This window comes from Monomorium pharaonis, chromosome 4 (assembly GCF_013373865.1).
Source record: "Monomorium pharaonis isolate MP-MQ-018 chromosome 4, ASM1337386v2, whole genome shotgun sequence".
Lineage (NCBI taxonomy): Eukaryota > Metazoa > Arthropoda > Insecta > Hymenoptera > Formicidae > Monomorium > Monomorium pharaonis.
In genome coordinates, this window is record NC_050470.1 from 3,082,316 (window position 1) to 3,108,577 (window position 26,262).

The window sequence follows — 26,262 nt, forward strand, 5'->3', positions numbered from 1 at the left end:
TTATTTATTACTAATATATCATACAATTAAGATATACATGGGAATAAATATATTTTTAGAGGTAAGTAAAAATCGGCACAAATCTAAAGAAAATAATAAAAATGATCATAACTGTAGTATTCAAATTGTAATTTTATAAGAGAATTATTTACACAATAATTTTCTTTTTTGTAAAAAAATGCAAACGTTTCATAAAATGTTAATTTAGAAAAAAGTGCTAAATAAAGATAAAATAAAAAATGGATTCAAAATTAAATACATTGAAATTAAAATATTCACTGCACATACATTAAAAAAAAGCAAATAAGGGAGCACAATGTTATTATAAAACGCACAAATGTAGTTAAAATGTTATAAATGGATATAAAATTTTTCAATACTTTTCTCATCATTTGTTTCGTCATTTGTCGCAATAAAGATTTGTATCAGTGTGATATTTAAGAGCCATGGTTACAAGCAATTGAATGCGTCATTAAATGAAATAAGTACCAATGTAACATGATTCATAATTTTGTCTTCTTTAAACAACGTTAATAACATTTTTGTTTGTCGAAATCTACATTTTAAAAACAAATTTGTGATGTTATAAAATCGGACCACTACTCGAGATCGTTTTTCAGTAAAGAGTTACTGAATAATATTGAATTAAAATTTTTTAGTTCTTAACGATAAATATATTTTTAGAAAATTTAGAAGATATTTAATTTGTAGAAAAATTACGATAATTTTGCGCAGTCGATTAAAAGTCGAATTTTCAGATAACTAGATATTTTAAGAAATTTCCGTATTAGAAAAAGATCATCATTTAGTATAGACATTTTAGTAGAATTTACAAATATAATATGTAATAGTTTACTATAAGTATAAATATTCTATTAATTACACACAAAAAAATTATTGTTATATTCTTAAATATTATGTTACTAAAAAAACTTTATAGAATTTTTAAAATGTATAATTAATAATATGTAATTTTGTGTAAATAAATGGAAGTTATTCATGTAAAAGGTATCCGTAATATACGACTATCAATATTAAAACTAAAAATTAAGTAAATAGAAGATTAAAACTAAAAATTAAAAAGTACTTGCACGCATTATCAATTCTTTCATGCAAAGAAGAAAAATTATCGTAACAAAATACTTTATTAAATGCATCATTGATAAAATTATGACGCGTATTCTAATTGCGAAAAAAACGATACCATTTACCGTTCTATTTCAAATAAAATAATCCTAGAAAATACAGTGTAAGTAAATTTTTTCCATGCTTTATCGAAGCTGGAATGTTATTCAAAGCATAACTTATGCAGTAGTCGCTCGGAACGAAGATAAATCATTGTGGAAGGTAACTTAATACATTCACATATGAACAAGTATGCATCGTACATCGCTACAATTTCTCTCTCAATATCCAAATCATGATATTCGCAAGACGAACTTCTATTACAAGTGCTGAAATATAGACACAAACACATATATCACGTATATTAGTTTTCATAAATATTTTTTAAAATATAATTAAAATTTGTCAATAAAGTCTTTTCTAACATAAGAACAGATTGGCAGAAATGGAATAGGTTCAGCGCGCGTAGACAATCTGATGGCAGATTGGCAGCCAAAGTCAAGCAGTTGCAAATTTTGCTCGATTTCTATCGATTTAATCGATTCAATCTGCTAGTATATTATGTTAACAGGTTTTGTAATATGTTTGTCGGCAGTTTGCCGATATCATGAGACTTTGTGTGCAATTTGTTTCCTTTCTGCCATCGAAAATTACATGCTCTATTGAAAATCTGTAGATTTTACTAACTAGAATAACTTGTATTTCAATTCATTAATATAAACAATTTAATAAAATTTTATCAAAATGCTTTTACTTTGCAAATTGTTAATCAAAAATAGAACTACAAAAGTGATTTAAAAAAAGATAACAATTAATAAAAACATCATACAATGAAGCGATAGTATTCCTTATTAATAACTTAAGCGATTTCAATTTTGTTTATTTTTTAGTAATTTGCCTCACTATTTGCCACGTCGATTTTGTGTGTTAGAGATATGAACTTCTAATATTTGATAAAATTGTGACTCCAACAATATGCCTTCATAAGTTCGAAAGAAGAAATATATTGTTATTTACCTACCAAGCTCTGTTTATCACTAAAGGCCTCATCATATCTCTCAGGAAATCCGTGAAGAACGATTGAATAATTTCGCGAATGCTGTTGAAATACATTGCTGTCGATAAAGACATGTCCGTTCTTTGAATACACTCAAGCATTTCTCTGTATATACTGTTGTAATTCGTTCGGCTAATAATATCTTTAATGGAGAACAAAGTCTTCAGCAAGATGTGGCGAATTACTTCTTGGTCACCAGGCCTGTTGTCTTCGATGATCGAAGAGAATTGCACAATTTTGAATAATAACGAAACAAATACATTTTTGGAGAACATTTCTATGTACACCAATACGATTTGTGACGTCTCGGCGATGATGCGCATTACGTTTTCGTATGCTGCTATCTCGTTGGCCCAACCAAAATGGTACCAGTAATTGAATGTTAAGTTGCGTGTATGTATGATGTACTCCGAAGGGATGCAATGCATTATCATGTGACGTATAAAATCTTCTCGATCAAGATTAAAGGATTGCACATGATTGCGCAATTTAGGATGGCACTGCATATCCGTGCGCAATCGTCGATGTATAACGTAACAACGTTTCACGTATTCCTGAATTATTTTTAACGTATTCATAGCAGGAAATATTTGACTCATCTCAAGCGGCCCTATCCCCATTGAACACATTATATCCCACTGCTCATATGTCAATATATTTGATGAACGCAATTTCTCCAGTATTTTACTTATAATATATATTGAATTAGAATCATTTTGTTCTTCCGTTGAAAAAAACTTGTATTTTTTTAGCAGTAAAGCTAACTTGATCAATATTATTGTTAGTGAGTGAAAATCGATACTGCGCGTCAACCATTCTATTCCCGAGATATGTAATTCCATAAATACTAATATAATATGTAATGTTGATTGCTGCATATGATTATGAATTGAAGGGATCAAGTAAAGTTCGTATATTAGGTCCTCCATTCGTATCATCTATAAAAAGATTAAAAAGAAATTAAAATAAATTTTAATAAAATAAAAAATAAAAATTATTATCATTATTATACATGTTTTAATCAGACAACAATACATTTGAATAAAACCCTATTTGAGTAATAAATATAAAACAATTCGCAATTTATTTTTAATTAATAAATGTGAATTTTTATATAATAGAGCTCATATAATTAAATAATCATAATTAAATTATTATTAAGAAAGCATTCACATTTAGGTCTAATGTATTAATTGTCTGTATATATATATATATATATATGTATGTATGTATGTACGTATTGTATATACATATATAATTTAAATAACATATACATATATAATGATATCGATCTCAGCCCAATATATTATTGAATTTTATTTCAAAACAATCTCAAGTAATATCTAAAGATTCAAATATAAATACCGATGCGTTAAAAAATAAGGTCTTTGTGAATTGTTTTGAAAAAACGGAAAACGATAATGAAGTCGTATTTATTGCATTAAAGATTATTTCCTTTTCTGTACTATGCCACTTTTGTCTTGTGTAAAATTAAATTTTTTTAAAACCGTGTTTCTTAAAAATATTTAGATTATTTATTTTGAATAATCACTGATACGTAGAAAAATAAAAAATGAAAAAATTATTGTAAGTTTTATATCATGGTATAAATAAGGTTTTATACGCGCGACTTATTAATATGCATAAATAATCAAACTTCAGCCAAATCTAATTCAATATAAATTTAAAAATTTTACTCCATTAAAATGTTCATTTTAGTAAGGTAAAATTTTTAAATACACACACACACAATATATAAACATTACCCCACAATATAACACCATAGTCAGAAATCTCATGAACTTAGTATCACATAATATCATGCGATTCTGGAAAACCAAGTCCTTCAATATGTATAACAGCATATTATATTGACCCCTTTTAAGATGTACGTAATACCATTGCAGCATATGCATGTTGTCTTGTAATAGATAACAAGACATATTGTCATCGTTTATATTAGCCATAATAAAGTCATTTAAAACTTTTTTTGGATTTAATAGAATAAAAATCAAGAAGATAGGCATGTTAGATAATACGATTGAAGAAGCTTCCTCTGCATATCTGTGTGATCCATCGGAATTGAAATAGTCAAATATGTATACTAGATGGCGATCCAAGAAATACGAGAAACAATTTTCATTGTATAGATAAGTTAAAGGATTGTCGTCAAAATGACGTCTCACATAATTTTGTACAGCAAAGTGCAGGTCCTCTACTTTAACTCGCATCAGTATTTTTAATACCGATACATATACCTTATACTTTTCTGCATTAGTAGACAAATTTGTAAATGTATAATAGAGATATTCGAGTATAACATGAAGCTCATCAATTATCAAGATTGGTATATTCTCATAGATAAAATCCAATATAGACGAGTCCCATTCCTTGTAACGCTTAATCAACTCCTTCCTACCATGCGATCTTCCATCAGCGACGTAATGACAGATTTCTTGCAGAGTTAAAATAGATTCTTCGGAATTTCTTGGACTTATAAATTGCTCGAGGCAATAAAGTAGCTGATCATTTGGTATCAAAAATTTATTTTGTTTTATCAATTTCATAAAATAATGACATTCCGTGACAATAGCACGCTGTAAAGAGATTATGGTGTTCTCATCATCCTCGATAGTTTCCCAAATTGTAAACTCCAAATAATTAACGCCTTTAATCTGATTTAGAAGCAAAGTGATTAGATGTTGGTCTAATCTTGTTACAATGGACTTTACTTTGTTGACAGGATGCATGTGATAATAATCCGGTTGTCCGGTAAAACCGCCATATGTAAGCGTAAATAAGTTCGCTAGATCATGGTTTTTTGAGTAATGTTCAATTTTGCTCTGCATGCATTTCTTGGTATAATGAAGCATATTTTTCACTACAATACCATGTTGCAAGTATTTCTCCGTGATGGTATGGTAAGTAATAACAAAAAAGTAATCTAACAATTTCTGAAAATACATTTCTAACTGGCCGATGCACTTTATCACATTTTCCTTTGACACTGTACCTAAGTGCAGCCATAGACATTTACAGTATATTTTATAAATCAAAAGGAAAATGAGGCGTCTAGCTCGTGAAATATCCAATTCGTTTATGTGTTTGATTATTATTTCCAAGATCTCGATGCATAAATCCAATGGTATATGCATGAACGATTCAACCAATAAGTCTTCGCACTTTGATTTCCATATTATCTGTATATTTTACATAAATAAAATACAATAATTATCACAATACATAATCTTATAAATAATATAACATATAACATGTAACAATATAACCTCATAATATTGTACCTATACATACACGCACGTATGTGCATGTGTTTTATTATTTTATATCTATATGCATCATAAAATAGTTAAAGATAAGTACATATACACACGCACAATGGGAGGGAGGGGGGCTACTTTTAACTATTTTATATAATATGTAATATGCATATAAATTGCATATTACATATAAATATATAAAATAATTCGTTAATAATATATAATATATAAAAATATCCTGATACATATATAAAATAATTCTAAATATAATTATAACTACTTTAGTTCTTATTATTTAATACAATTTTTTCTTATTATTATAGAAGCTAAATAAATGAGCTGTAGTTATTGTTACAGTAACAATTTTTAAATTGTTATTTAACTAAATTCGGTGCGAGAGAAATATGTCAGCATAAGTCATTTATTAAAAATTCACCTGAATAAAGAGATAAGGTGATACAGTAGGCCATAAATTGACCATACAGCCGAATCTCATGTCCCTTTTCAAAAAATACTGTGAGGAAAAATTCGTATTCAAAAGAAGATAATTATAACACAAACTGAATAGTGAAATATTATGCTTTTTTTTTATTGAATTAATGTCTTCAGTGAATAACTTAATGTTGTACATCCTGAATTGTCGATTTATTTTCAACAAAGAGACAATTCTCATTATTATTCTATCAATAAAACGCGAGGCCTGTTCCGTATCTCGGGACGAGAGATTTTTCAATAATCCATAATCATTTTGTTCTTGCATTAAGATGAGTTTCATGCACTCACTGTAATCTTTTGTAATATTATTCATCCAATGCTCCATCTTGAGCAAAAATCTGATAAAACAGTTTAAAAGATGAGTAAATTTTAGTAGCTCTTTTAAATATATGATAAAATTATTAAATATATTAATAAAACATAAATACACACACATAATATTATATAAAAAATAAATTAAGTATGACACAATATATAGAATCTTATTTAAATTGCTTTAAAAATATTTTTATTTTAATAACAATTAATAATTTTGATTTTAATAAATCAATTGTGAATTTTTTTACTTTAAGAAATTAGAATAAATAAACGTTTTCTACATTAATATAAAGCAAGGAGACAATATTTTCTTTTGTTCAAGCCTAGTAAATAAAATTGTGATAAAAAGAATGTTGTATTTCTCTACAAATCTTATAGCTCCTTAATTCTTCCATTGACTAATTAACTATTAAAGAAGTGAAAGAAGCAATATAAAAATATTTCAATCTTAATATATCAGAATAGACTAATATAATTTTGCTCTCTTTCATTTACATATAATTTTAAAATAATTCAAGAGGAAAAAGCTGAAATTTATTTCTCTCTAAAGAATGTTCAAATAATGATAAATTTATGAATAATTTATAGATAACAGCTTGTTAATTTAACAGAATCATTAAAAAGTGTTCTGATCACAAATTAACTTGTTGAAAAAGAATTATTTGTACAATTTTTTTTCTTCCTAAAAGCTTTTTCATTTATCAGTTACAATAAACCCTCGTCTACAAAAGTTGCAAGCAGCCAGTTGCGACTTGCGGCAGCCAATGAGCGTCTAGTTTCTAGTTAAAGTTCGACAGTTATTGGCTGTCGCAAGTCGCAACTGGCGACTTGCGACTTCTGTAGACGAAGCTTAAAAAGTAAATATGAAAATTATATTTAAAAAAAACTTCATAAATTATACTTTCTTAACACACCATTGATAAAATAGCTTTTTAATAAAATTACAAGTGTAATTAAAAATTTGCAAATATGCGATAACGATATGTTTAACTTTTTAAATAATAAAAAATATATAAATAAATATAAATTTATAAGCACGGTGTAATACATAGCAGGCATAAGTTTTGACTTACCAAGATTTCTTACTTAAAAATTTAAAATTTAGCTTCTTGTTTGCGATGAATTGTCAATAAACATTGTGGTAATCCCTCCATTTGTAGATTTCTCTCGAAATTCGTTGGAGGACGTTAGTGAACTGATAATTAGTAAATTGCTTACGTCATAATTGCCCGGTTAATACGCAGTAGACCGATCTCTATCGTCACCACCGTTATTCGTAGTAACGTCGATTTGTTATTTTTCGAAGGAGACTATGGTGCGCGCTTGGTATATGGATAACAGCGAAGCCGATCAAAGATTGGAACACCATAGGCAACCGCCAGAAATCGTATCGCTGGATAATCTGTTCGCCACAACGGGTGTCGAATATTTTAAGGTTAGAAACACGCCGATTTTAGAGATCGTTTGTCGCGGACGTTCGATTTTACCTGATTCTGCGGTATCGACGATGTCATCTCGCCCCTGCTTATGTCGGATAGTTTGAAAACACATATGAGGTGGTACATACATTATTCTTGCCCTTGGATATTGCTCCTCTTGATGCCTCTCAATGTCAAATCACACGAACAGCAGAACAACTGAACAATAGAATCAAAATGAGTTTAATATATACATATCTATATACACATGTTACTTCGTATATTATTATTGAATATACTAAATTTACATTTTTATGCATATATTATTTTATAACACATGTTGCGGCACTTGCGGCGGCTCTCGTTTTCTTCTTATTGATATGTACTTCTTCTGCACTTTAACTTTGAATTAAATTCAAAAAGTGCAGAAAATGTATTCAAAAGTAAATCCGAGCCAAATTTAATTACATACGTAATTTGAAAGTTTCTGCAAAAATCTTACAGTATGTTTTTTTATTCTAAAAAGTTCTAAATATTTATTTTATAAACTTAAATTTTTTTACAGATCTGAAAAATATAAATTTTTATTATTTTCAATAAATATTTATATATGTTATATCTCTATATTATGTATAATGCATGTTATTTTAATGTAAATAAACTTTTAAACTATTGTGACATGTACATTAGCTCATATAAATTTAATATAAATTTATACCAAATAAATGAAATTTTTATAATATAAATTTGCTGTATTTGCATAGCAAAAGATCACAAATAATATCATAGTGAAGTCGTAGTAATATGCGAATATCTATTATCACGCTGACAAAGTGAACATTTGCATGTCACTATGACTTCATTGTGATCTTTATTGCAAGTTATAATTTGTTATAGAGATATTATTATATAACTATTACATATATAAATTAATTTCAGATAAATCATTTAAATTATGAAACAGATGTTACTCTGAAAGAATTACGCGAAAAACGCGGCTATACTTATGAAGATGAAATAACGTGCTCTAAAGAATGTTTACAAAATTACGAAGAGAAGGTATGAAAAATATCATTTTCTATCTTTTAATTCATAATTATTATTATTGGTTATGAAAAATATTTTTAATTAACGTTATATCTCTCTGCATATGTTTAATAGCTTTTTTTTCAATGGCTTTAATTATATTAATATCCCTCCATCAAAATTTTAATTTTCAGTTGAAGAACTTCTTCACCGAACATCTTCATACTGACGAGGAGATACGTCTGGTTCTAGATGGGTCGGGCTATTTCGATGTGCGCGATAAGGATGATCAATGGATTCGGATTGAAGTGACAGCTGGTGATCTAATAATCATACCGAGTGGAATTTACCATCGTTTTACTTTGGACACTAACGTAAGAATATTGGAAATACATTCTTCTTTTCATAGCTGTGATCTTTAAAATAAATTTTTGATTCCAATAAAAATTTGCAAGAAATTAATTTCTAATTTCTAATGAAACTCTTTTAGAATTATATAAAAGCAAAAAGATATTTTGTGGGGGAGCCAGTTTGGCTGCCATACAATAGACCAGCTGAAAACATGGAATGTCGTAAGCAATATCTCAATCGACTGCAGAAAGGCTTTGAAATATCTTTTCTTTGAATCTTATATCAATACTATTATATTGCATATAAGCTTTTCTATGAAAAAAATACTTTTACATTTATCTTTCATTCAACTATAAATGTGAAATTATCAATTTATATGTGAATATTGAAAAAAATGTATATATATACAAATGTATATTATATAAGTATGTAATAATTTATGAATGAACAGTATAAAGCAGTTTAGTACGTACAGTTTCTTTTTTAACATATCAATTTTGTAGGTATTCTTTAAATAAAACCAAAATCTGTTCTTGTATTTCAGTTTCAATGTCCTCTTTTTTTCTAATACTTTTATTTTTTTAATTTTTTTTATTCTTAAAACCTTTAAAATATTAATAGAAGTTTGGAGAAAGCTTTATTTTTAAATTAAATTTATTGCCACATAGTTATTGTTTACATTAGAAAACTTATCTATATAAATACTGTTTTAAGCAGTTTAAGTTTTAAAATAATCGAGACTGCATTTATATAATTATTTATTTTAATTTACGCAATCTTTTATATTTATCTAATCATTAATAAGAATTTGTAACAGAACAATTAACATAACAAAATTTTTTCTCGTATATCTTAAAATTTTTATAAGAAATGAATATTAATGTCCAATTTTTTAATTGATTTAGTCAGTTATAAAATAAATTGTAATCAAATCGCGTAAAGTCATAGTTTTGAAAATGTCAAATATTAACGGTTGATCTTTTGTATAATAAATTAGAATGCGTTTTAATTCTCTGTACATACACATTAAAGATTTGGTCTGCTTTTCAAAAGCTTGTTAATTCGATGGTCATAGAAAGATATTCTAATAGATCAACTTTATAGAAGACTTATTTATACAATTTTTTCTTCCTAAGCTTTTCAAGCTTCCTAAAAGCTTTTCCATTAATTAGTTATATACAATGGAAATAAAATTAAAAAATTATATTAAAATCTTCATAGATCGAAGTTATATTTTCTTGAAGCATATTGTGTTAATAAAATATTTTGAAATTACAATTATTATTAAAAATATAGAAATACGCAATTACAATATCTTTCTTATACCATCGAGTTACATATATCCTATGAACACTATACAAACATTTTTTCGTCTCGCGAATATTTGTTAAATATTCTCCAGTTTATATCATTATTATAAAACAATTTCAAAGTCGTGGAGAGTTATCGACGTGTTCCTTTTCTCTCTCGAGGAACATATGCGATTTTTAAAATTATATTTATATATTCAAACCTTTTGTATTAAAAGTTTGCACCAAACACCACACTTGATGTGCTGCTCTTTTTTTGAGAACCTTCTTCCACTACTCCAAATTTCTTGTACTCGCCCACTTTCTTCTCGAAGAAATTTGTCTTGCCCTCCAAGGAAATAAAATTCATGAACGAGAACGGATTCTCCGAATTGTAAACCTAAAATTATCATAATATTTCATATCTTTTGATGAAAAAAATGAAAATAAGATATAAAACTTTGTCAGAATTACATCCACTATATCGATTATGTAAAAAAAATTAATAAGTATTAAAACAGATTAGTAGGCTTGTTTCTCATAATTACTTTTTCAAATCCTAATGCAACGAATAATCTGTCTGCAACAAATTCGATATAGTTACACATGAGTGTGCAATTCATGCCTATCAGCTCGACCGGCAACGCCTGCGTCAAAAATTCCTTTTCGATTTCCACAGCATCCATTATGATTGATTTTACACGTTCAAATGACGGCTTTTGTACAATGTGTTTAAACATTAAACATGCAAAATCGCAGTGTAATCCCTAAAAATGAACAATAAAAATAAAATAATAAATGTAAACATGTAATAAAAAAATATATAGAAAGGAGAAATTAATATTAAATAAAAATTATTTTTTTAATAAATTAAACAATTTATAGATATAAAAAATAAATATAATTTACTTCATCCCGCGAGATGAGTTCGTTGCTAAAAGTAAGACCTGGCATGACTCCTCGTTTTTTCAGCCAAAATATCGCTGCAAAACTGCCGCTGAAGAAAATACCCTCGACTGCCGCGAATGCGATTACACGTTCTGGGAACGTAGCACTCTCATGATTGATCCAATTCAATGCCCAATTAGCTTTCTTTCCTACAGAAGGAAGCGTCTCAATCGCATTAAATAAAAAATCTCTGAAAATAAAATTAATACCAATATTTTTATAATTTAAGTAATATAATATTGTATTTATATTTATAATAATACGTAAATATATGTATATGTAATATGCAATTTATATTTAAATACATTTAAATACAATTTAAAAATGTGCAAAAATTGTAACTAATATATGAATGTACAAATGTATATCGAAACACTTACTTTTCTTTTGGATCGGTAATATAAGTTTCAATGAGCAAAGAATACATTTCGGAATGAATATTCTCTATGGCCATTTGGAAGCCGTAGAAACAACGTGCTTCAGCGACTTTCACCTCCTGACTGAATCTTTCAATCAGATTCTCGTTAACAATACCATCAGAAGCGGCGAAAAATGCCAAGACATGAGAGATAAAGTATCTTTCGTCGGAACTTAGTTTTTCATCCCAATCCTTCTTGTCCAACTGTAAAAATTATAAGAATTCATTATTGCTAATACAAAATATGTACATTTGTTTCTAATTTTCTTAAATTATTAAGCTATCACAGAGTGTCATATTTTATAAAAAACTTATGAGAATTTTTAGTTTTTTTTACAAGTTTCAAAAATCTGATTTTAAAAAATAAATTCTGACAATTCCAGTTTTGCTCAGTTCCCAGTAAATCTCTTGAAATAAATGTGTTGAGTTTTTAATCTGTATATTTTTATATCTGTAATATACTTTTTTTTAAGTACATTACAACTTAACAGCTTACCTTATGAAGAGGTACTTCTTCTATAGTCCAAAACGATGCTACAGCCTTTTTATACATATCCCAGATATCAGGATATTGAATAGGAAAAATTACGAAACGATTTGGACCTTCCTGCAACAGTGGCTCCAGTTCTGGATTGAAGTCATCCTTTAGTTGCACCTTTCGTACAGCTTTTGTTTTGGTAAGCTATAAATTTATTGTTTTTACCAAGTTAATTGATGAAATCTTAATGTGAAAGTAGTACATTCAAAAGGAAAAAAAAGATATTTAATTAAGTAAGCAATACCTACCCCATTTTTCAAGCCATGATCCTGAGATATAGTTGGAGAAATACATGATTTTTTTGGTGATGTCTGCAAAAAATATTGTTAATTTAAGTCTAATATAATTTTTTAAGAAGGTACAGTAACAAAGAATATAAACCCATTTATAGATTCCACCCAATCATGATATGTTATTAAGATTGCAAATATGTAAATTGCACCATTAATTAGGAATTGCCATACTTTAGTTCAATAAATTTTTATCAATTCAAGGATTATCAATGTACTCTAAATTAAAATATGTAGTGTTCTATAAATTGTACTGATTAAAGAAACTCTTTCGCAGTTGCATCAGATGCATTACTCATTCAAAAGAAATATATATATAGAATAAGATTACATAATTTCATGCAAAAAATGAGAAACATTTCTAAGTAGGCATAATTTTGGTACAAAATATTCTTAATTTATATAAGAAACAACAAAAAAATAAAAATCTAGAATATATCTGATTAACAAATACTTTGGATTAAATAGAATACTTATCCATGAAATATATTTAAAATTTATTTTGAGCCAGATATCACGTAGATTTTAAATTGCGCAATTTATAAAACTAACAAATCCAAGTATCTAGGATTGTCTTGCTTGGAAGAAAGTTCTAGAAGGGTTTATCCAAATTCTCCTCGATTAGGTATAGTTGTTCCTTCATACATAAATTAATGTATTTATCATAAATTCAACGAGTGAGAGTGTGTTTACGGAGACTATATGAGGTATTCACATAACCTAGAGGAGTATTGAAATGGGTGAAAGAATTCCGTCAGCGAGAATGACGCGAATGATTTCTTTACCTCGTCATTCATCTTAGGTTACCGACGACGATAGCATCGGGTACGAAATCATGAATATACTTAATGATAGCACATTCTGATGAAAGACACCAGGCATTCTAAACACTATTATATCGAACACACGCAGGGGCATATATACTACTCCATATATATAGCTAATACGCGATATATGTATCACGCTTCCACGAGTTATTTAAATGCAAAACATAGCACGCGTCAGCGTATGAAATGAGACATGCCTCGAGCTAATCTTTTAGTGCGATCATCATTACTTTGTCGCACTGATAAGTAGTCTCTGATGTTTCGAAATGCGCGCTTTCCGTCGGCGAATCTCTCTCGAGATGTGTGCTCTTCGTCGCGTATCAATGAACAACCGGAGATTTTGCATCCTCGCGCGGACACGTGTCCGAACATAACCGCATCTATCGGGAAGGTCTGCTACGAGCGAAGAATTGTCTTCTCAGACGTTTGCAGTTGTTAGTTCCTAGTTGCGGAAAATGTAGGAGACACACCTAAAATATTGGACACGCGAGAATCGCTCTCTACGACGAGTCACAAATTAATCTTAAATTTTTTATATGCCTGTACGATCGTTTCATAGTCACACATCTATTTTTTTTTTCTATTTTTTCTACATACGAAAATATAACGTTCCCGTTTTACTCTTTCTCTTTTTTCCCTGAAATTATGTATGTACAACATCTATGTATACATTTTCGCGTGTGTACGTATAAATTAGATAATTATTTTACTTCAATTACCGCCTGGAATTTTATTCACCTACCGCGTGCTACTTCAAATCCAGCTGTTTCTTGCGTTTTAAAGTACATCGAGCGACGTCAAGCGTACAAGTGTATACGTAGAAAAAAGAATGGGTCCTACAATTCAATGGAATTTTCCACTCGCGTTACTTAGTAATAACGAAGATACACGGAACCGCGCGGGAATAAAACCTAATGAAGCATTAGGCCTGGAAGAGCGGAGGTAAAAGAAGGCTACACGAAGAGTCTGACGGAGTCCGGAACGAGGAAGGACAACAGCGGAGCAACTCACATGCAATGACACGTCCTCGAGGTGCTTGCGGACGTTTTCCTTCGTGGATTCGTGCAACGCCATCGTTATCAGGACAGCTGGGTTCGACGCTTGAAAACGAAGACGGCGACGAGGAGGATGATGAGGATGACTGCGAGGATGACGGCGAAGGCGAACGACAATAACGAACGACACTGAAAACCGTTCCGGCGAATGGGGCAGGGAACACTGGCGCGGACGAAATTATCTCGATCACGTCCCCCGATTGGCCTCCCATGCCGGCGTTTCGCGCCTAAACCGTCGCCCACCAATCAGCTGATCGGGCCTTGCCGCCAAATTCCACCGGTTCTCACGCTGCCCGCGTCATTCTCCTCCATTCTCCTCTTCAGTGCGTTTCTCGGCCGGAAATATTTCGAGGCGAATTTCTCGCGGTCGCGAAGTCCGGCATGCCGTTGGGGATTTTGCTCGCGACGTTGCACGACGTCGGTGGTTTCCCGCGCGTCTCGACGAGACTACACGCGATAGGAGCGCAGACAGTAGTTCGTCATCGGGAAGAGACGGTTGTGAGATAGCAAAGTTACGTTACGTTATCGTATAACTTGTTTGGACAAACGTTGCGGTCGCTGGACAGCAGTTGTCGACGCTTTCCGAAACTCGTTGAGGCCGCTGCCCGCGCTTGTCCGTTTCACTTGGCGCGAGACCCCATGAAGAATTCGAATTACGGCGGATGAATTGGACAATTCTTACTTCATCTTATTTTGAGTGATAAATGCGTTTAAGATAAACAAAGATTTACAGCATACAAAAGAATATGAATCAATTCAGCGATTCATTAGATCAAATATTAATTCTGATTGACAAATTTAAATTAAATATTATCATTAATATAACGCTACGTAATTACAAGTAAGGAGACATCGAATGATCATTGCAATAAACCATATTTATTTGAATAATAATTAGAATAAGATAATACAATAAAGAACGTTTTTAGCAGGCCAATTTCCCGGTATAATAATGCTCATGAACTCTATCAATGTCTTTTACCTGAAAGGGAGATGCATTTCAAGATATACACGCGCTATTAAAAAGTTTCGACAACAATCGATCAATTATTAGAAATAAAGAAATAACGATCTCGATAAATGCAGAAGCTTGCATCGTTAAAACAATTAAAAGTATTGCGAATATACTGTACATAGATAAATCACGCTAAACTCTTAGGAACAGTTAAAATTTCTCGCCTTTTTTTTCTTTTCTTCGTTCAGTAAACGGTATTGTTTAATGTTTATGTCATTTCTCATCAGCCTAAAACAACAAAAATCCTATATCTATTTGCGTATAACTTGAGATTGCATTTGCACAATTCTGTTGGGGCGGAAAATAATCATCCGGATATTACGACTTGGACCAGCATTTCTTGTCATCCGTCGCGCATGTATATATTTGGGCTGGGTGTACTGTACGGTGTATACGGTGTGTACGTGTATGTCTGTGCATATGCTTTAAATGGCATCGATATCAAAGTCATCCTCGGAATCATTGTTCACGGCGGTAGCGACGGTGGTAGCGGCGGTAGATTTTGGCGTGGCCGGCGGCTGCTGTTTCAGGGATTCCTGCTTGGCTCTATCGTCGTATTCAATCTAAAATGGAAAATTATGAAACAATCAGATATATCAGTAAGTTATAAAAAATACATATTTATATATAAATTATTTTATGTATTTATATTAAAAAACCTATAATTAAAATAGTACGAGTATAAATATGGAAGAGAAAGACAATTCTCAATTCATAAACAAGGCATTGAATTCAATAAAGATTTTACTTCGGAGGAAATAAAGAGTAGTTTAATTCTTCAAACCATTTTAATTTATTTCCAGGATTAAAAGAAAATAAATAAAACGAAAAAGACTTTTATCTTATATTTAATTCGAAATTAATAAAATTTTTAAAAAATTTAAATTTGAATTAAAGAATTATTGTTTTTCTTAGCACTCGTAAATAACGAGATTACCTCAACATCATCATCTTCTTCCTCGGACTCAGACTCCTCTTCCTCTGCAACTTTTAACCATGTTAAAAATGGTGCAGCTCGATCGTGAATCTCCTGCGACAGATCCTTTGAAACATATTTCTTGCTGACTTTGCTCGACCACTCGTCAAATGCTTTCTCTTCCAGAATATCAGCGTCGTAAAACAACTAAATGCATGCAAATATTTTAGGTAATTTAATTATTCGATATAGCAATTCGATATCCAACTTTTATGAATATTACAATTTGGATTACAACTTGTATCAATATTTTCTAATTAAATTTTCTAATACAATTTCTTAAAATATTTCTTAACAATTTCTAACAAAAATTAGTCGTTCTTTTACCTTGAGGATTCCAGGAACCTTTGGCATCAGGGCATCCTTATGCAACGCAATTACTTGCTCGATTCCTCTGATCAAATATTTCTGCGCCTTAATGTCGTCGTGAGTAAAGCGCAGCAATAGCACCCGGTATTTCTTCGCCTGTGCGGCGATTCCTTGATCGAATAACAGCTCGGCAAGAATCAACGGTGCCTTGGTCTTAATCTCAAGACGCTCCGCCTCGGCCAAGATCTCCTTGTGATTATTATCAAGTTGACCGGCATCGCGACGGCATTTGACCAGTTTGTAGAACATGTCCATACGTTCTTTTTCGCTCTTCTCAAGATCATCGCTGATGGTCATACCCTTCGCACCATCCGTCAGGTCTTGAAGACGAGCTCGGACCGCCTCCTCAGACACATCCACCGCCCATTTATCGTCATCTCCATTGTCGGTGATCGTTCTCTCTGGCGGTGGTTCTACCACGATGTCTGTAGAGTTGTTGACGTCATTTTCTGGCGAACCGGATCGATCGTTGCCGTTGGTAGTAGCAGTAGCGGTGGTGACTGTCGCTGCAGCGTCGCCATTGGCGCGTTTCGAGCGTTTGCCGCGTTTACCTTCAGTCAATGAGCTGCCCTGCACTGCTGGATTTAAACTCGGCGGATTTTTCAAGATGTACGTGTTCAATTTGTGATTACTTTCCAGAAGGCCATGATGTCCACACGCTTTGCAACCTTGCGAGATCGTGCCTTTCTTCGAACTAACCATCAGTTCGGTTTCCGGATTGTCGCAGGCCGGACAAAGGACATACTTTCGAATGAAACCGTCCAATAGATCTTGCAGCTTTGTTGCGTCATGCGAACCGTTGACGATAAAACGCTCATTTTTGAAATCAAACTGCGTCTGGGCGCCCAACTCGCATCCAAAATATTTGGTCGGATACGTAGCCGGACGACCAATCGCCTTCGCCACATCCACCATGTTGACGATCACTGTCTTAATGCCATTTCCTTTGCCTTCCACTTTTGCCTGGATCCGCGGCATCTTGTAACGATAAAAGGCATCGCTGACATTGCGATTGACGTTTACACTCGCCATGATGACCGATGTTTCCGCCTTCTCTTGCTCTTAACGAACTTGACTTCTCCGATCGACAGTGATCTCTGATGAGACGTCGTTGTGAAAATATTAATAAATCGCGACGAAAAGATTGGCTCTTAATCAGCGAGATAATGTTGGATCTGCTCTATTCGATCTTTCTTCACTTCCTCAGGTAGGTAGTGTCTTCGTCCTGGTTCGTCTATATCCCCTCTGTCGCACGTCTCCAACCAGCGGCAGTTTGGTAGCTGGCGGTGACCAGTAGCAGGCAATGGAGGCTACCTGCTCGTGGTAGCTCGTAGCAGCGTGTCGAGTCAGGGTGGTTCTTCCTCTTCTCAGGATTGTAGTCCTTTTTAGCGGTAAGGCGTGCCGCGCCGCTACCCGCTGACGCCAGTCACGTTTCTCTGAATGGCTGTAGCTTCCGATGCCTATTACTTTAAGTACGTAAAGAGGAAAAACTTATTTTAACTTTAGTAAATTATAGTCAAACTCAAACTATTAATTTAACTTTAATCACTAATTAAATTTTTAAAAATTGTAACTGGAATTTTGTAACAAGTTTGTTTTAATAAATATTTCTTTTTAAATATCTTCAAGTTTTTCTTAGAGCACGTGTCGCTTAATACTCGCAATACTCTTGCAATCATTTCATACTGTTGCTTATCAAATATTAAACAAGGACAAGTGAACTCGCGAACGTTAAGTAGAACGCGCCTTTAGAATTCCAGAGTTGCGCAAGAAATTACAGCATACTTTTAAAGATAATCTCAATTTTCTCAAGAAAATGTAAAAAAAAATTTACACTAACTACATTGATTTACAAACCTGGAAAATTTTGAGGTCCTGTGCTTGGGCAGGACCAGGTGATTTAGGAATCGTTGGGTGGTATCTTGATGCCTCGGGTGTTGCCTCGGTTTGGCGGTGGCGGGCGGGGTAGGGGGGTAGTCCTCAATGATCATACACGCTGCCTGTCCGTCGCTGGTCGCCCTAAGAAGAAAGCCTGGCAATCGATGGTACCAGGTTGGTGATGTCGACGTTAACTCGTCGCACGAAAACAAACGGTCGTGGGTGGTGATGGTGTTGCCGTTTGATGATCGCCAGCTGGATAATAATGTTCTACTGTCGCCGCCGCCTTTGCTACACTCCGATCCTTTCCCTCTCGATGATATCCTGGATGTTTCTGCGAAAAAGAACAAGACAATCTTGAAGCTACCCTAATCGGTTCATTCATCCTCCGTTTTTTGTTTTAGATTACAAAACCTTAACAATTGTTTAGAATTTATTAGGAACTATAACATTTGTATTTGCTTATTGTTACAGTATATCTGCTCAACCTTAATTGCACAACTTTAATGTAGCATTAGTTTCATTTTCATTATATTTTTCTTTAACCTCGATCTTATTGGGATCATTTCAATTGCAGGACGTATTCCGGATGTGAAGGGAGATTGTGGAATCTTGCGGACTGCTCTTATCCATGCGAATTAGTGGCCTGCTAAAAGCATTCACGAGCGATGTCAAACTACCACGGAGGATAAAATTCAGGATAATTTTCAGACATGGACGATCATCGAACCGGTATATGTTTCATCTGGTTACGATGCTAACGATCATCTAGGTGATTTTCACGCGAAAGGAACTGTATTAGGAACATGATAGCGATGATCGCTAAGAGCGGACTGAACGTCCTTGACTTGAAGTTGCAAAAACGAGATTATGACCAGCAGATTTCATCCCTCTCGATAGTCGAACAAATGCAGTCGCAATAAATGAAGATTCGCTCGAGGTACGATTGCACGGGAGTAATAATAAATGAGGGGGTAAAGCTGCTGTCACAAACGCAAAACATATGTTTGCGATGCGACTCGACTTTATACCGGACTACCAATGCTGTACGTTCGATCGATCAAATTCTAAACAACTCAATATTTCCTACAATAGCAATACATTAATTAATTTTTCGTGATTGATCAAAATGTTTATAGGTCCCTCTCACGAGATTACAGCGAAGAATTGTCTTTTGTTCGCGCACAATTAATTTGCGAAAATTGGTGGAAAAAGTTTGTATACGGAGATTCGCGAGTTTTCACAATTAAATTAACGTTCCTCGTAATATTGTAAAGAACAGTAACTTTCCGAGGGACATCCTCTATCGATTTAGTATCCGAGATATCTGAGAGTGCCAAGGACTCGTGTTTCAATCGTAATATGTAAGTGGTGTGTAATTCCGCGCCCGATTGCAGCCGGTGTGCCTGTTGTTTACAATAACTGTACATTATTAATATTGATCCTCATGCGCTCCATTTACCGTGCTATAAGCGGCGCATTTGTATAGCTACTGTTAAGACACCTCAAGGCGTATCAAGGCAGAGCAGCCACTCTTGGGACAGGCTAAATTACATCCCTCCGACAAAAGCATATCGTACATTTCTAAAGGTGAATTCAAAGGCGAGAATCAATTATATAGGGGGATTACATCATGATTTGATGATGGTGTCTTCGCGATTTCACGATAGGATATTTCTTCTAAAGATTTAGGTATTGCTCGCAAATTTGACACTTGGTTCACCTTGCGGCCACGGAGCCGCAGAATTCTCACCTGCCCGTTCCCTAGCGATGGAGCTCACGCAGCGATAATCTAATAGTAAATCTCGGTTAACCCAATCGTGCGGTGGGGAATGCTCATCACTAATTCCCTCGTGGAAGAGTGCGTGCATCGGAAACGGGAGGAGGAGGAGGAGGTTACCTGCTCGGTACAGACGCATAAGTCGTGATTTGCGACGGTGACGCGGCTGCTGTCGTTGATCGTAAGGTGTATCCAGGCTTCTTCCTCTTCTCCCAACAGCACCCTCGTGAGCAGAAAGAGAAAGATAGAGATAGAGATTACGCCGAAAGTGCACGAGGCTTCTCAAGACGGAGGAAGATAGAGAAAGAGCGGAGAAAAAGTAAAGCAGGTCTGCCGCGTCGGAGACGAGAGAGAATCGATTCACGCTCGTAGGGGGTAGTAGTAGTAGTAGTAGTAGTAGTAGTAGTTCGCGAGTACGAGAGAGGAAGAGCGTGAGCGAGCTGAGGAGGTCGGCCTCTCGCTAGCGCAACTAGAGTGGTTACTCGTTTCTCCGTGGTCTGACAGCTCTCGGGACCCTGGGTCGGCCGGCCTACCCCGCGGCGCGCACGCGTCCTTCCGCCGTAACCGTGTATATTGATCGCGGACGCCGACGACGCCGATCCGGACGCCGACGTCGTCTCCTCTAAGGAGAGAACAGCCTTCGGGCAAGGTCACTCTACTCCACTCTATGCTCAAGTGGCTAAACGCGATCGGGAATCCTCCTCTTTAACATATTGTGGAATTATTTGTGCGTGCGTGTGTACTCGTGCGATTAAATCAATCCCACGGCGAAAATTTTATATTATTGTCGAAGTAAAATATCCCAGCGGTTTACCGAGACCCTGGAGTCAGTGACCTGCGAGTAGATCTAGAAAGAAAACCTGGGTGAGATAGGTCGGGGGTGGATTGACCCAGGTCACGTCGCATGGGTTTGAGCGTCTGCTTTGCACGGTTCTGTTTGATTATGTGTTCAATTATGTCGTCTAATTAAATCAAGTAATGAACGTGCCTCTCTTCCTCTCGCCTCTCGATGATTTGAATAATTTTATAATCTTATTTATAATCGTAATCTAACGTTAATAATCCGTGACAATAACTAAATTTGTTGTTATTTCTGTATTGTTGTCACTTGAATACAAAATAGATTCCTTACAGGATTTATATAGAGCTTTAATTAATACGAAATCCAGTTCTGAATTGACGAATCCTAAGACCGGGACGTCTCGACGCATTTGCATTTATATAGTATTTTTATTCAACGAGTCTTAGCCGATATTTAAATACTCCGAGAGGGAACCTGTTATTCTTTATCGCGACAGATTTACACGGTCGTGTTGTAAGCCTGATATGCAACGTACAGATCGTCACGGTCAGTTTTTAACAGCTAAACAATTCCGTTTAGGAGTCCTCCGCTTCAGGAATACGACAACGTTCTCGATGCGCTGTAATTATCGGGCCTGCTGCGATTCTCAATAAATACTTTTCCTCCGGCGAAACTCGTTCTGACAGGCACACACACTTGGCTTTGCTCGCGATTCGAATTCGGAGAAAGTGAGAGCACACGATACTCATAACGTTACTTCATCGTTGTGTCGACCGAGCCCGCACGCACATTCCAACGTAATGGCATAAAATTATTTTATTTTCGCGCCAAGAGAACGGACATTCGAACGTGCGCCTCTCTTCGAACTGCAGGGGCATGCATTTTGAGAATTGTATTGTCAATAAAGAGATAAATTAAAAAAAAAAATCCTTCACGAGAAATCGCGATACGAAAATACAATGTACGCTTCGCGAGAAAATGCGATGGTTGAGAACCGCTGTCGCTTGATAAAGCGGTATTATTTTGCATCGTTATCGTGAATCGTACACACTTAAGGGTCAAAGTAGCAGGTCGTCTTGACCAGATAAACACAAAAAACGCGCTGGCAAGTCACGCACGAACAAAGGGAAGGAGCTTTAGAATTAATCCTGTCTGATGCAATCGTCTTCAAATATTTCTTGAACTTTAGGAAAACGAAGTAAGTTTTCTGAAATGTTGCGAAAATAAACTGGAAAAAAGGGCTCTTTCTATTATCTATTTATCGTACTTTATTTGTAATTTTTTCCAGTCTTACGAAACTATAATACTTCAATTCTTAATTAACTTTGCTTTTAATCGAGCTGATCCAATCAAGATTTTCGTTATCTACATGCGATTCCTTGTACTTTTTTCTATGTACATAAGAAACAGTACCTGGTAACATCAATGCTTTCTTTTTTTTTTCATAGCGAATTGTCCGCCAAGAGACTCGAACTGCTCAGATTGACATCAGTTCGACACTGCGTGCGCTCGAGGAAGTTGATATTGTCTCGATAGGGACGTATTTACAAACACGAGCCGGGCTAGTTATTACTGATCGTGACGAGGTTGAACAACACGGAGTAGAAAATCGTGCCGAAAGAATGTTATTATCGGCGATTTTATCGACGTATTTACGATTACCTACAGCTACATAATCTAATCGCAGAGCATATACTGCAGGATACTTCTAAACTAAAATCGCAATCGGAAGTCGTACTGGAAATGTACTGGGGAAAAAATAACGAAACATCGGGTGATAGATAGATTGGATTTCATAAAATCAAATTGAATTGAATTTTTTCCGTAAAATATTTCTCGTCGAACGATCAATCGGCATCGTCAACATTGTTGCTCTATCGACGATAATAAAGCAAAAACGGTTCGATTAATTGTACATGTATTGCAGCATTAGCTTTACAACGTAGATCGCTATTGAACTCTCGGCATAATTATTAGATGACACAGCAATTGACAATTCGCGTAATAATGCGAACGTCACGCGAAACGTTAGCTCGTTGCCTGTTTTGCTTGTTTTGTTACATTCAATAAGTTTCAGAAACGCACTCGCATATGTAATTATAATATTAAAAATAATATTTCCTCTCGTGCAATATTGTAAAACAATAAATGAATACGCAGAACACCACAAATGCCAGAGGAAACATTACGTTCTGTTCTCGAAATATCGTTGTCTTCGTAATTAAAACGGCAGTTAATTTTATAAGTCAATTATCTTAAAGGGTACATAATTTTGCAACTAATGGGAGTTACGAAAATGTAATCAATGATAACAAACTAAGAGACATAGTAAATTCAGCAGTTTTTCTAAAAAGATCTTTGGTCAAAGAAATTCTCCAGTTTAAAAAAGTGAAGGAGAATTATATGACTTTTCATTCATACGTATCTCTTAACAAATTCCTTTAACAAATTTTTTGCATTACCATCTTCAAAATAATAAATAAAAATTTTTGTAATAAAAGTAATAATTTGTTATTAAAACATTTTTTTATAATCTTGAGATAAACACTTATGTAAGAAGAAATGGAAAAAAAATTGTTTAAAATAATGATTTAATAAATTTAAATGTAATAATAAATAACACATTTTCATTATAATGTTATATTTAAAGCTGAATGTTTAATAATTCATGAATATTTCATGCACTTATACAAGAATGATATGATAAAACTTATTCTTTTATGAATTTCAAAATATTATTTATATGTAAGTTTTATTTCTTCTTACAAATATTATTTTTTTAAATTCTTATTTTGTTTGCGATGATTTAATGCACTCCTTCCTATAAAACTCTTAATGTTATTTAGAAAATATTTTAAGTTTAAAGGAAACTACGGTCAAAAAAACTTGAAAAAACTCAAGAATGCTTACATTATTTATAAACTTATTCTCAAAATTTTTTCAAGCACTTATATTGCACAAAAAGACTGAAAGGATTTAAATTTAAAACAAACTATTAATATTAAAATACTCATATTAAAATTCAAGTACAGACTTAGAAAACACGTAAAATACGTCCCATCGTGAATATGTAAATTTTATTGAAACAAAGAGAGATTAGGCATTTGATAAATTCTTAATGTTACTTCTAATACAACACTACATGACTCATCATAACTTTAATGCATTTTGGAGAAGAATATACGTATGGCACAATTATTTATAGTAAATGGGTAACATTCAATAATAATGTAGCTAATAAATACCACGTCTAAAACAAATTCCCTTCTCTTGCATCTAATTAAATAAAATATCTAACATTAACGCTGTCAAGTGTCCGGCAGTTTCCTAGTGGAACAGATTGCTCGTTCTCTCGTTACAAAAAGGAGCGAAATAAATTCCTTATTGCGTCCGCATCAGAATGCAGACGCGACGGGCTAGTTGGAGAGGTGCTCGCTAAAATAGACCCGTTTGTTTTCACTGCGTTTCCTGTACTTCGCTCTTTTCCTCCCTCCCGTCCCTACATCTACCTCAGCTTGCAGAGTGCAGGCGACCAAATACTATCAAACTGTACAAGCTGCACAAAGCTGTGAATTGCTTAAAAATATATTCGAGGCGAATTGAAGAGATCCCTCGTTCGTTTAGTTTCATTTTCATCTCCAATCCAGCTGGAGAGCCCGAAATGGCTCCTGTCCACGTGCTCGTCCTCGAGTTTTTCACCGTGTCCGTGGAGCTTTCCGAAGGCAGGCGCGCGTTCACGTTACGTATACCTATTTTTGCATCAGCGTCTAGGAGTTCTCTAGAGAGCGCGGATCTGAAAATAGCAGGAATCCGCGGGAAAGCGCAAAGGAGTCCCAAGAGTCCCCCGGTGCGCCGAGTCCGGTTTTAGAGAGGTTCGTTTCCTTCACCGATGGTGATGACGCGCCGGGTGACACGCACGCGAGTCGACGTCGTGTCGTTATAAGCGAGAAGAGGGGGCGGGGAAGAGAGAGGAGAGGAGAGGGACACATGCTCATTTCCGCAGGAGAGTGAGGGGTCCGTGACTCGCACGTACGCACGCACGCACGCACGATGTACGCATGCATGCATACCCCGTCGTACCATGTGTCCAAAATGGCTGGTCGCTAAAATTAGCAAGCGAGCGAACGAACGAGCAATATGGGCAGAGAGAGAGACAGAGAGAGGTTATGGTTATTGGAGGAGGAAAAAATGCATGGTGATTCGATTGACGTGATTGACATCGCCGAATCGATGTCGATTGAACCATCGTGGTACTTTGGCAACGCGTTGAAATTCAAGAGAAGATATATATGTATATAAAGAGAGAGAGAGAGAGAGAGAACTTACCTCGTTGTCGAAGTAAAGTCATATAAGATGGTATCGCCCTGCTGGACGGCCGCTTTCTAGCGTGAAAATCCTCCGCACGCGGGGAGTCGAGATTCGAGACGGACTTCGGGTCGCCCTTCCTGCCCGGGTGCAACCCGATACGCGATCGCGATACGAGGGTCCGCGAACTGCAGATCGACGGAGGGCTCTCGGAGGCAGAGAGCTTGCGAGATGGCTCGCTCCGCGCGAGAAGTGGAGAGCGAGGAGGAGATAAGGACGGAACCCGGCCTTCTGGGTCTGGTGCTTCTACGTCGTTGCCTCTGCTTGGTCCCCGTGAACGACGCCGTGGACTAGAGCGTAGCTTGTTAGCTGACCGTGCTCGACGGAATCGCGTGGCTCGCGATCGGAATTGGAAACTGAAAAGAACGTGAGGAAGTACCGAGTGCGCTGACACTGGATCGAGAACGATACCGAGTCACGTTCGCCGTGCGATTGCGTGCGATGGCTACTGCCTGAATACAGTCGCGAGTGGTCGCGAGTGTCGCGCGAGAGCGCCACAAATGTGGCTTGTTTGCGGGCGATGGTATATATTCCGCACTGTATGATATATTTTATCCGTCGGCATGATCATCATGTTGTTGACGATCGATTATGGACTTTTGTTATTTAATCAACACTCGATAAGCTATCAGTGTAGGGCCAGA

The 26,262-nt window shown here is 34.5% G+C and overlaps 5 protein-coding genes across 9 annotated transcripts; 1 reads left to right on the forward strand and 4 right to left on the reverse strand.

Moving 5' to 3' along the window:
* Nucleotides 1-391: 391 nt before the first annotated feature.
* On the reverse strand, nucleotides 392-5,634 carry LOC105835009. The gene is made up of 3 exons (XM_012677925.2): nucleotides 3,949-5,634; nucleotides 2,147-3,120; nucleotides 392-1,454 (listed from the first exon to the last, which is right to left on the reverse strand). The coding sequence occupies exons 1-3, from the start codon at nucleotides 5,335-5,337 to the stop codon at nucleotides 1,289-1,291; spliced, it is 2,529 nt and encodes an 842-aa protein (XP_012533379.1). The 5' UTR covers nucleotides 5,338-5,634; the 3' UTR covers nucleotides 392-1,288.
* A 229-nt stretch (nucleotides 5,635-5,863) lies between these two features.
* On the reverse strand, nucleotides 5,864-15,142 carry LOC105835007 (ribonucleoside-diphosphate reductase subunit M2 B). Of its 3 annotated transcripts, none has more exons than XR_001138943.3 (10): nucleotides 14,390-15,142; nucleotides 12,510-12,572; nucleotides 12,220-12,405; nucleotides 11,686-11,927; nucleotides 11,267-11,495; nucleotides 10,906-11,124; nucleotides 10,582-10,757; nucleotides 7,761-7,910; nucleotides 7,347-7,675; nucleotides 5,864-6,293 (listed from the first exon to the last, which is right to left on the reverse strand). XR_001138943.3 is itself a non-coding variant. In XM_012677923.3 (7 exons), exons 1-7 carry the CDS (start codon nucleotides 14,450-14,452, stop codon nucleotides 10,590-10,592), a joined length of 1,170 nt encoding a protein of 389 aa, XP_012533377.1. In that variant the 5' UTR covers nucleotides 14,453-15,142; the 3' UTR covers nucleotides 9,705-10,589. The 3 variants fall into 3 exon arrangements, 1 of the variants encoding a protein (XP_012533377.1); XR_001138944.3 differs by lacking the exon at nucleotides 14,390-15,142 and adding an exon at nucleotides 13,337-13,545; XM_012677923.3 differs by lacking the exons at nucleotides 5,864-6,293; nucleotides 7,347-7,675; nucleotides 7,761-7,910 and having other exon boundaries at nucleotides 9,705-10,757.
* Nucleotides 7,549-9,606, forward strand: LOC105835008 (1,2-dihydroxy-3-keto-5-methylthiopentene dioxygenase). The gene is made up of 4 exons (XM_012677924.2): nucleotides 7,549-7,708; nucleotides 8,631-8,750; nucleotides 8,912-9,091; nucleotides 9,208-9,606. Exons 1-4 carry the CDS (start codon nucleotides 7,586-7,588, stop codon nucleotides 9,340-9,342), a joined length of 558 nt encoding a protein of 185 aa, XP_012533378.1. The 5' UTR covers nucleotides 7,549-7,585; the 3' UTR covers nucleotides 9,343-9,606.
* A 150-nt stretch (nucleotides 15,143-15,292) lies between the features above and the next one.
* LOC105835006 (eukaryotic translation initiation factor 5) lies at nucleotides 15,293-18,025 on the reverse strand. Its single transcript, XM_028189417.2, has 3 exons — nucleotides 16,752-18,025; nucleotides 16,386-16,571; nucleotides 15,293-16,011 (listed from the first exon to the last, which is right to left on the reverse strand). Exons 1-3 carry the CDS (start codon nucleotides 17,823-17,825, stop codon nucleotides 15,874-15,876), a joined length of 1,398 nt encoding a protein of 465 aa, XP_028045218.1. The 5' UTR covers nucleotides 17,826-18,025; the 3' UTR covers nucleotides 15,293-15,873.
* A 156-nt stretch (nucleotides 18,026-18,181) lies between these two features.
* On the reverse strand, nucleotides 18,182-26,026 carry LOC114254004. 3 transcript variants are annotated; one of them, XM_036285163.1, is made up of 4 exons: nucleotides 25,580-25,711; nucleotides 20,572-20,674; nucleotides 18,651-19,005; nucleotides 18,182-18,259 (listed from the first exon to the last, which is right to left on the reverse strand). In XM_036285163.1, exons 2-4 carry the CDS (start codon nucleotides 20,588-20,590, stop codon nucleotides 18,220-18,222), a joined length of 414 nt encoding a protein of 137 aa, XP_036141056.1. In that variant the 5' UTR covers nucleotides 20,591-20,674; nucleotides 25,580-25,711; the 3' UTR covers nucleotides 18,182-18,219. The 3 variants fall into 3 exon arrangements, with proteins under 3 accessions (XP_036141056.1, XP_028045219.1, XP_028045220.1); XM_028189418.2 differs by lacking the exon at nucleotides 20,572-20,674 and having other exon boundaries at nucleotides 25,580-26,026; XM_028189419.2 differs by lacking the exon at nucleotides 25,580-25,711 and having other exon boundaries at nucleotides 20,572-20,893.
* Nucleotides 26,027-26,262: the final 236 nt, after the last annotated feature.

Excerpts from the sequence above, each read along its gene's own strand:
- LOC105835009 (XM_012677925.2), bottom strand. The coding sequence starts at position 5,337 with ATGCATATACCATTGGATTTATGCATCGAGATCTTGGAAATAATAATC. Across the intron at positions 3,121-3,948 it reads CTATGGTGTTATATTGTGGG|ATGATACGAATGGAGGACCT; the intron begins GTAATGTTTATA and ends ATCTTTTTATAG. Across the intron at positions 1,455-2,146 it reads TTAGTGATAAACAGAGCTTG|CACTTGTAATAGAAGTTCGT; the intron begins GTAGGTAAATAA and ends TCTATATTTCAG.
- LOC105835008 (XM_012677924.2), top strand. The coding sequence starts at position 7,586 with ATGGTGCGCGCTTGGTATATGGATAACAGCGAAGCCGATCAAAGATTG. Across the intron at positions 8,751-8,911 it reads TACAAAATTACGAAGAGAAG|TTGAAGAACTTCTTCACCGA; the intron begins GTATGAAAAATA and ends TTTAATTTTCAG. Across the intron at positions 9,092-9,207 it reads GTTTTACTTTGGACACTAAC|AATTATATAAAAGCAAAAAG; the intron begins GTAAGAATATTG and ends AAACTCTTTTAG.
- LOC105835007 (XM_012677923.3), bottom strand. The coding sequence starts at position 14,452 with ATGGCGTTGCACGAATCCACGAAGGAAAACGTCCGCAAGCACCTCGAG. Across the intron at positions 11,928-12,219 it reads AAGAAGTACCTCTTCATAAG|TTGGACAAGAAGGATTGGGA; the intron begins GTAAGCTGTTAA and ends TAATTTTTACAG. Across the intron at positions 10,758-10,905 it reads TTGCATTAGGATTTGAAAAA|GTTTACAATTCGGAGAATCC; the intron begins GTAATTATGAGA and ends TGATAATTTTAG.
- LOC105835006 (XM_028189417.2), bottom strand. The coding sequence starts at position 17,825 with ATGGCGAGTGTAAACGTCAATCGCAATGTCAGCGATGCCTTTTATCGT. Across the intron at positions 16,572-16,751 it reads AGGTTCCTGGAATCCTCAAG|TTGTTTTACGACGCTGATAT; the intron begins GTAAAAGAACGA and ends GCATGCATTTAG. Across the intron at positions 16,012-16,385 it reads AAGAAGATGATGATGTTGAG|ATTGAATACGACGATAGAGC; the intron begins GTAATCTCGTTA and ends TTTCCATTTTAG.
- LOC114254004 (XM_028189418.2), bottom strand. The coding sequence starts at position 25,601 with ATGACTTTACTTCGACAACGAG. Across the intron at positions 19,006-25,579 it reads GACTTTACTTCGACAACGAG|AAACATCCAGGATATCATCG; the intron begins GTAAGTTCTCTC and ends TCTTTTTCGCAG. Across the intron at positions 18,260-18,650 it reads AGGACCTCAAAATTTTCCAG|TAATAGGCATCGGAAGCTAC; the intron begins GTTTGTAAATCA and ends ACGTACTTAAAG.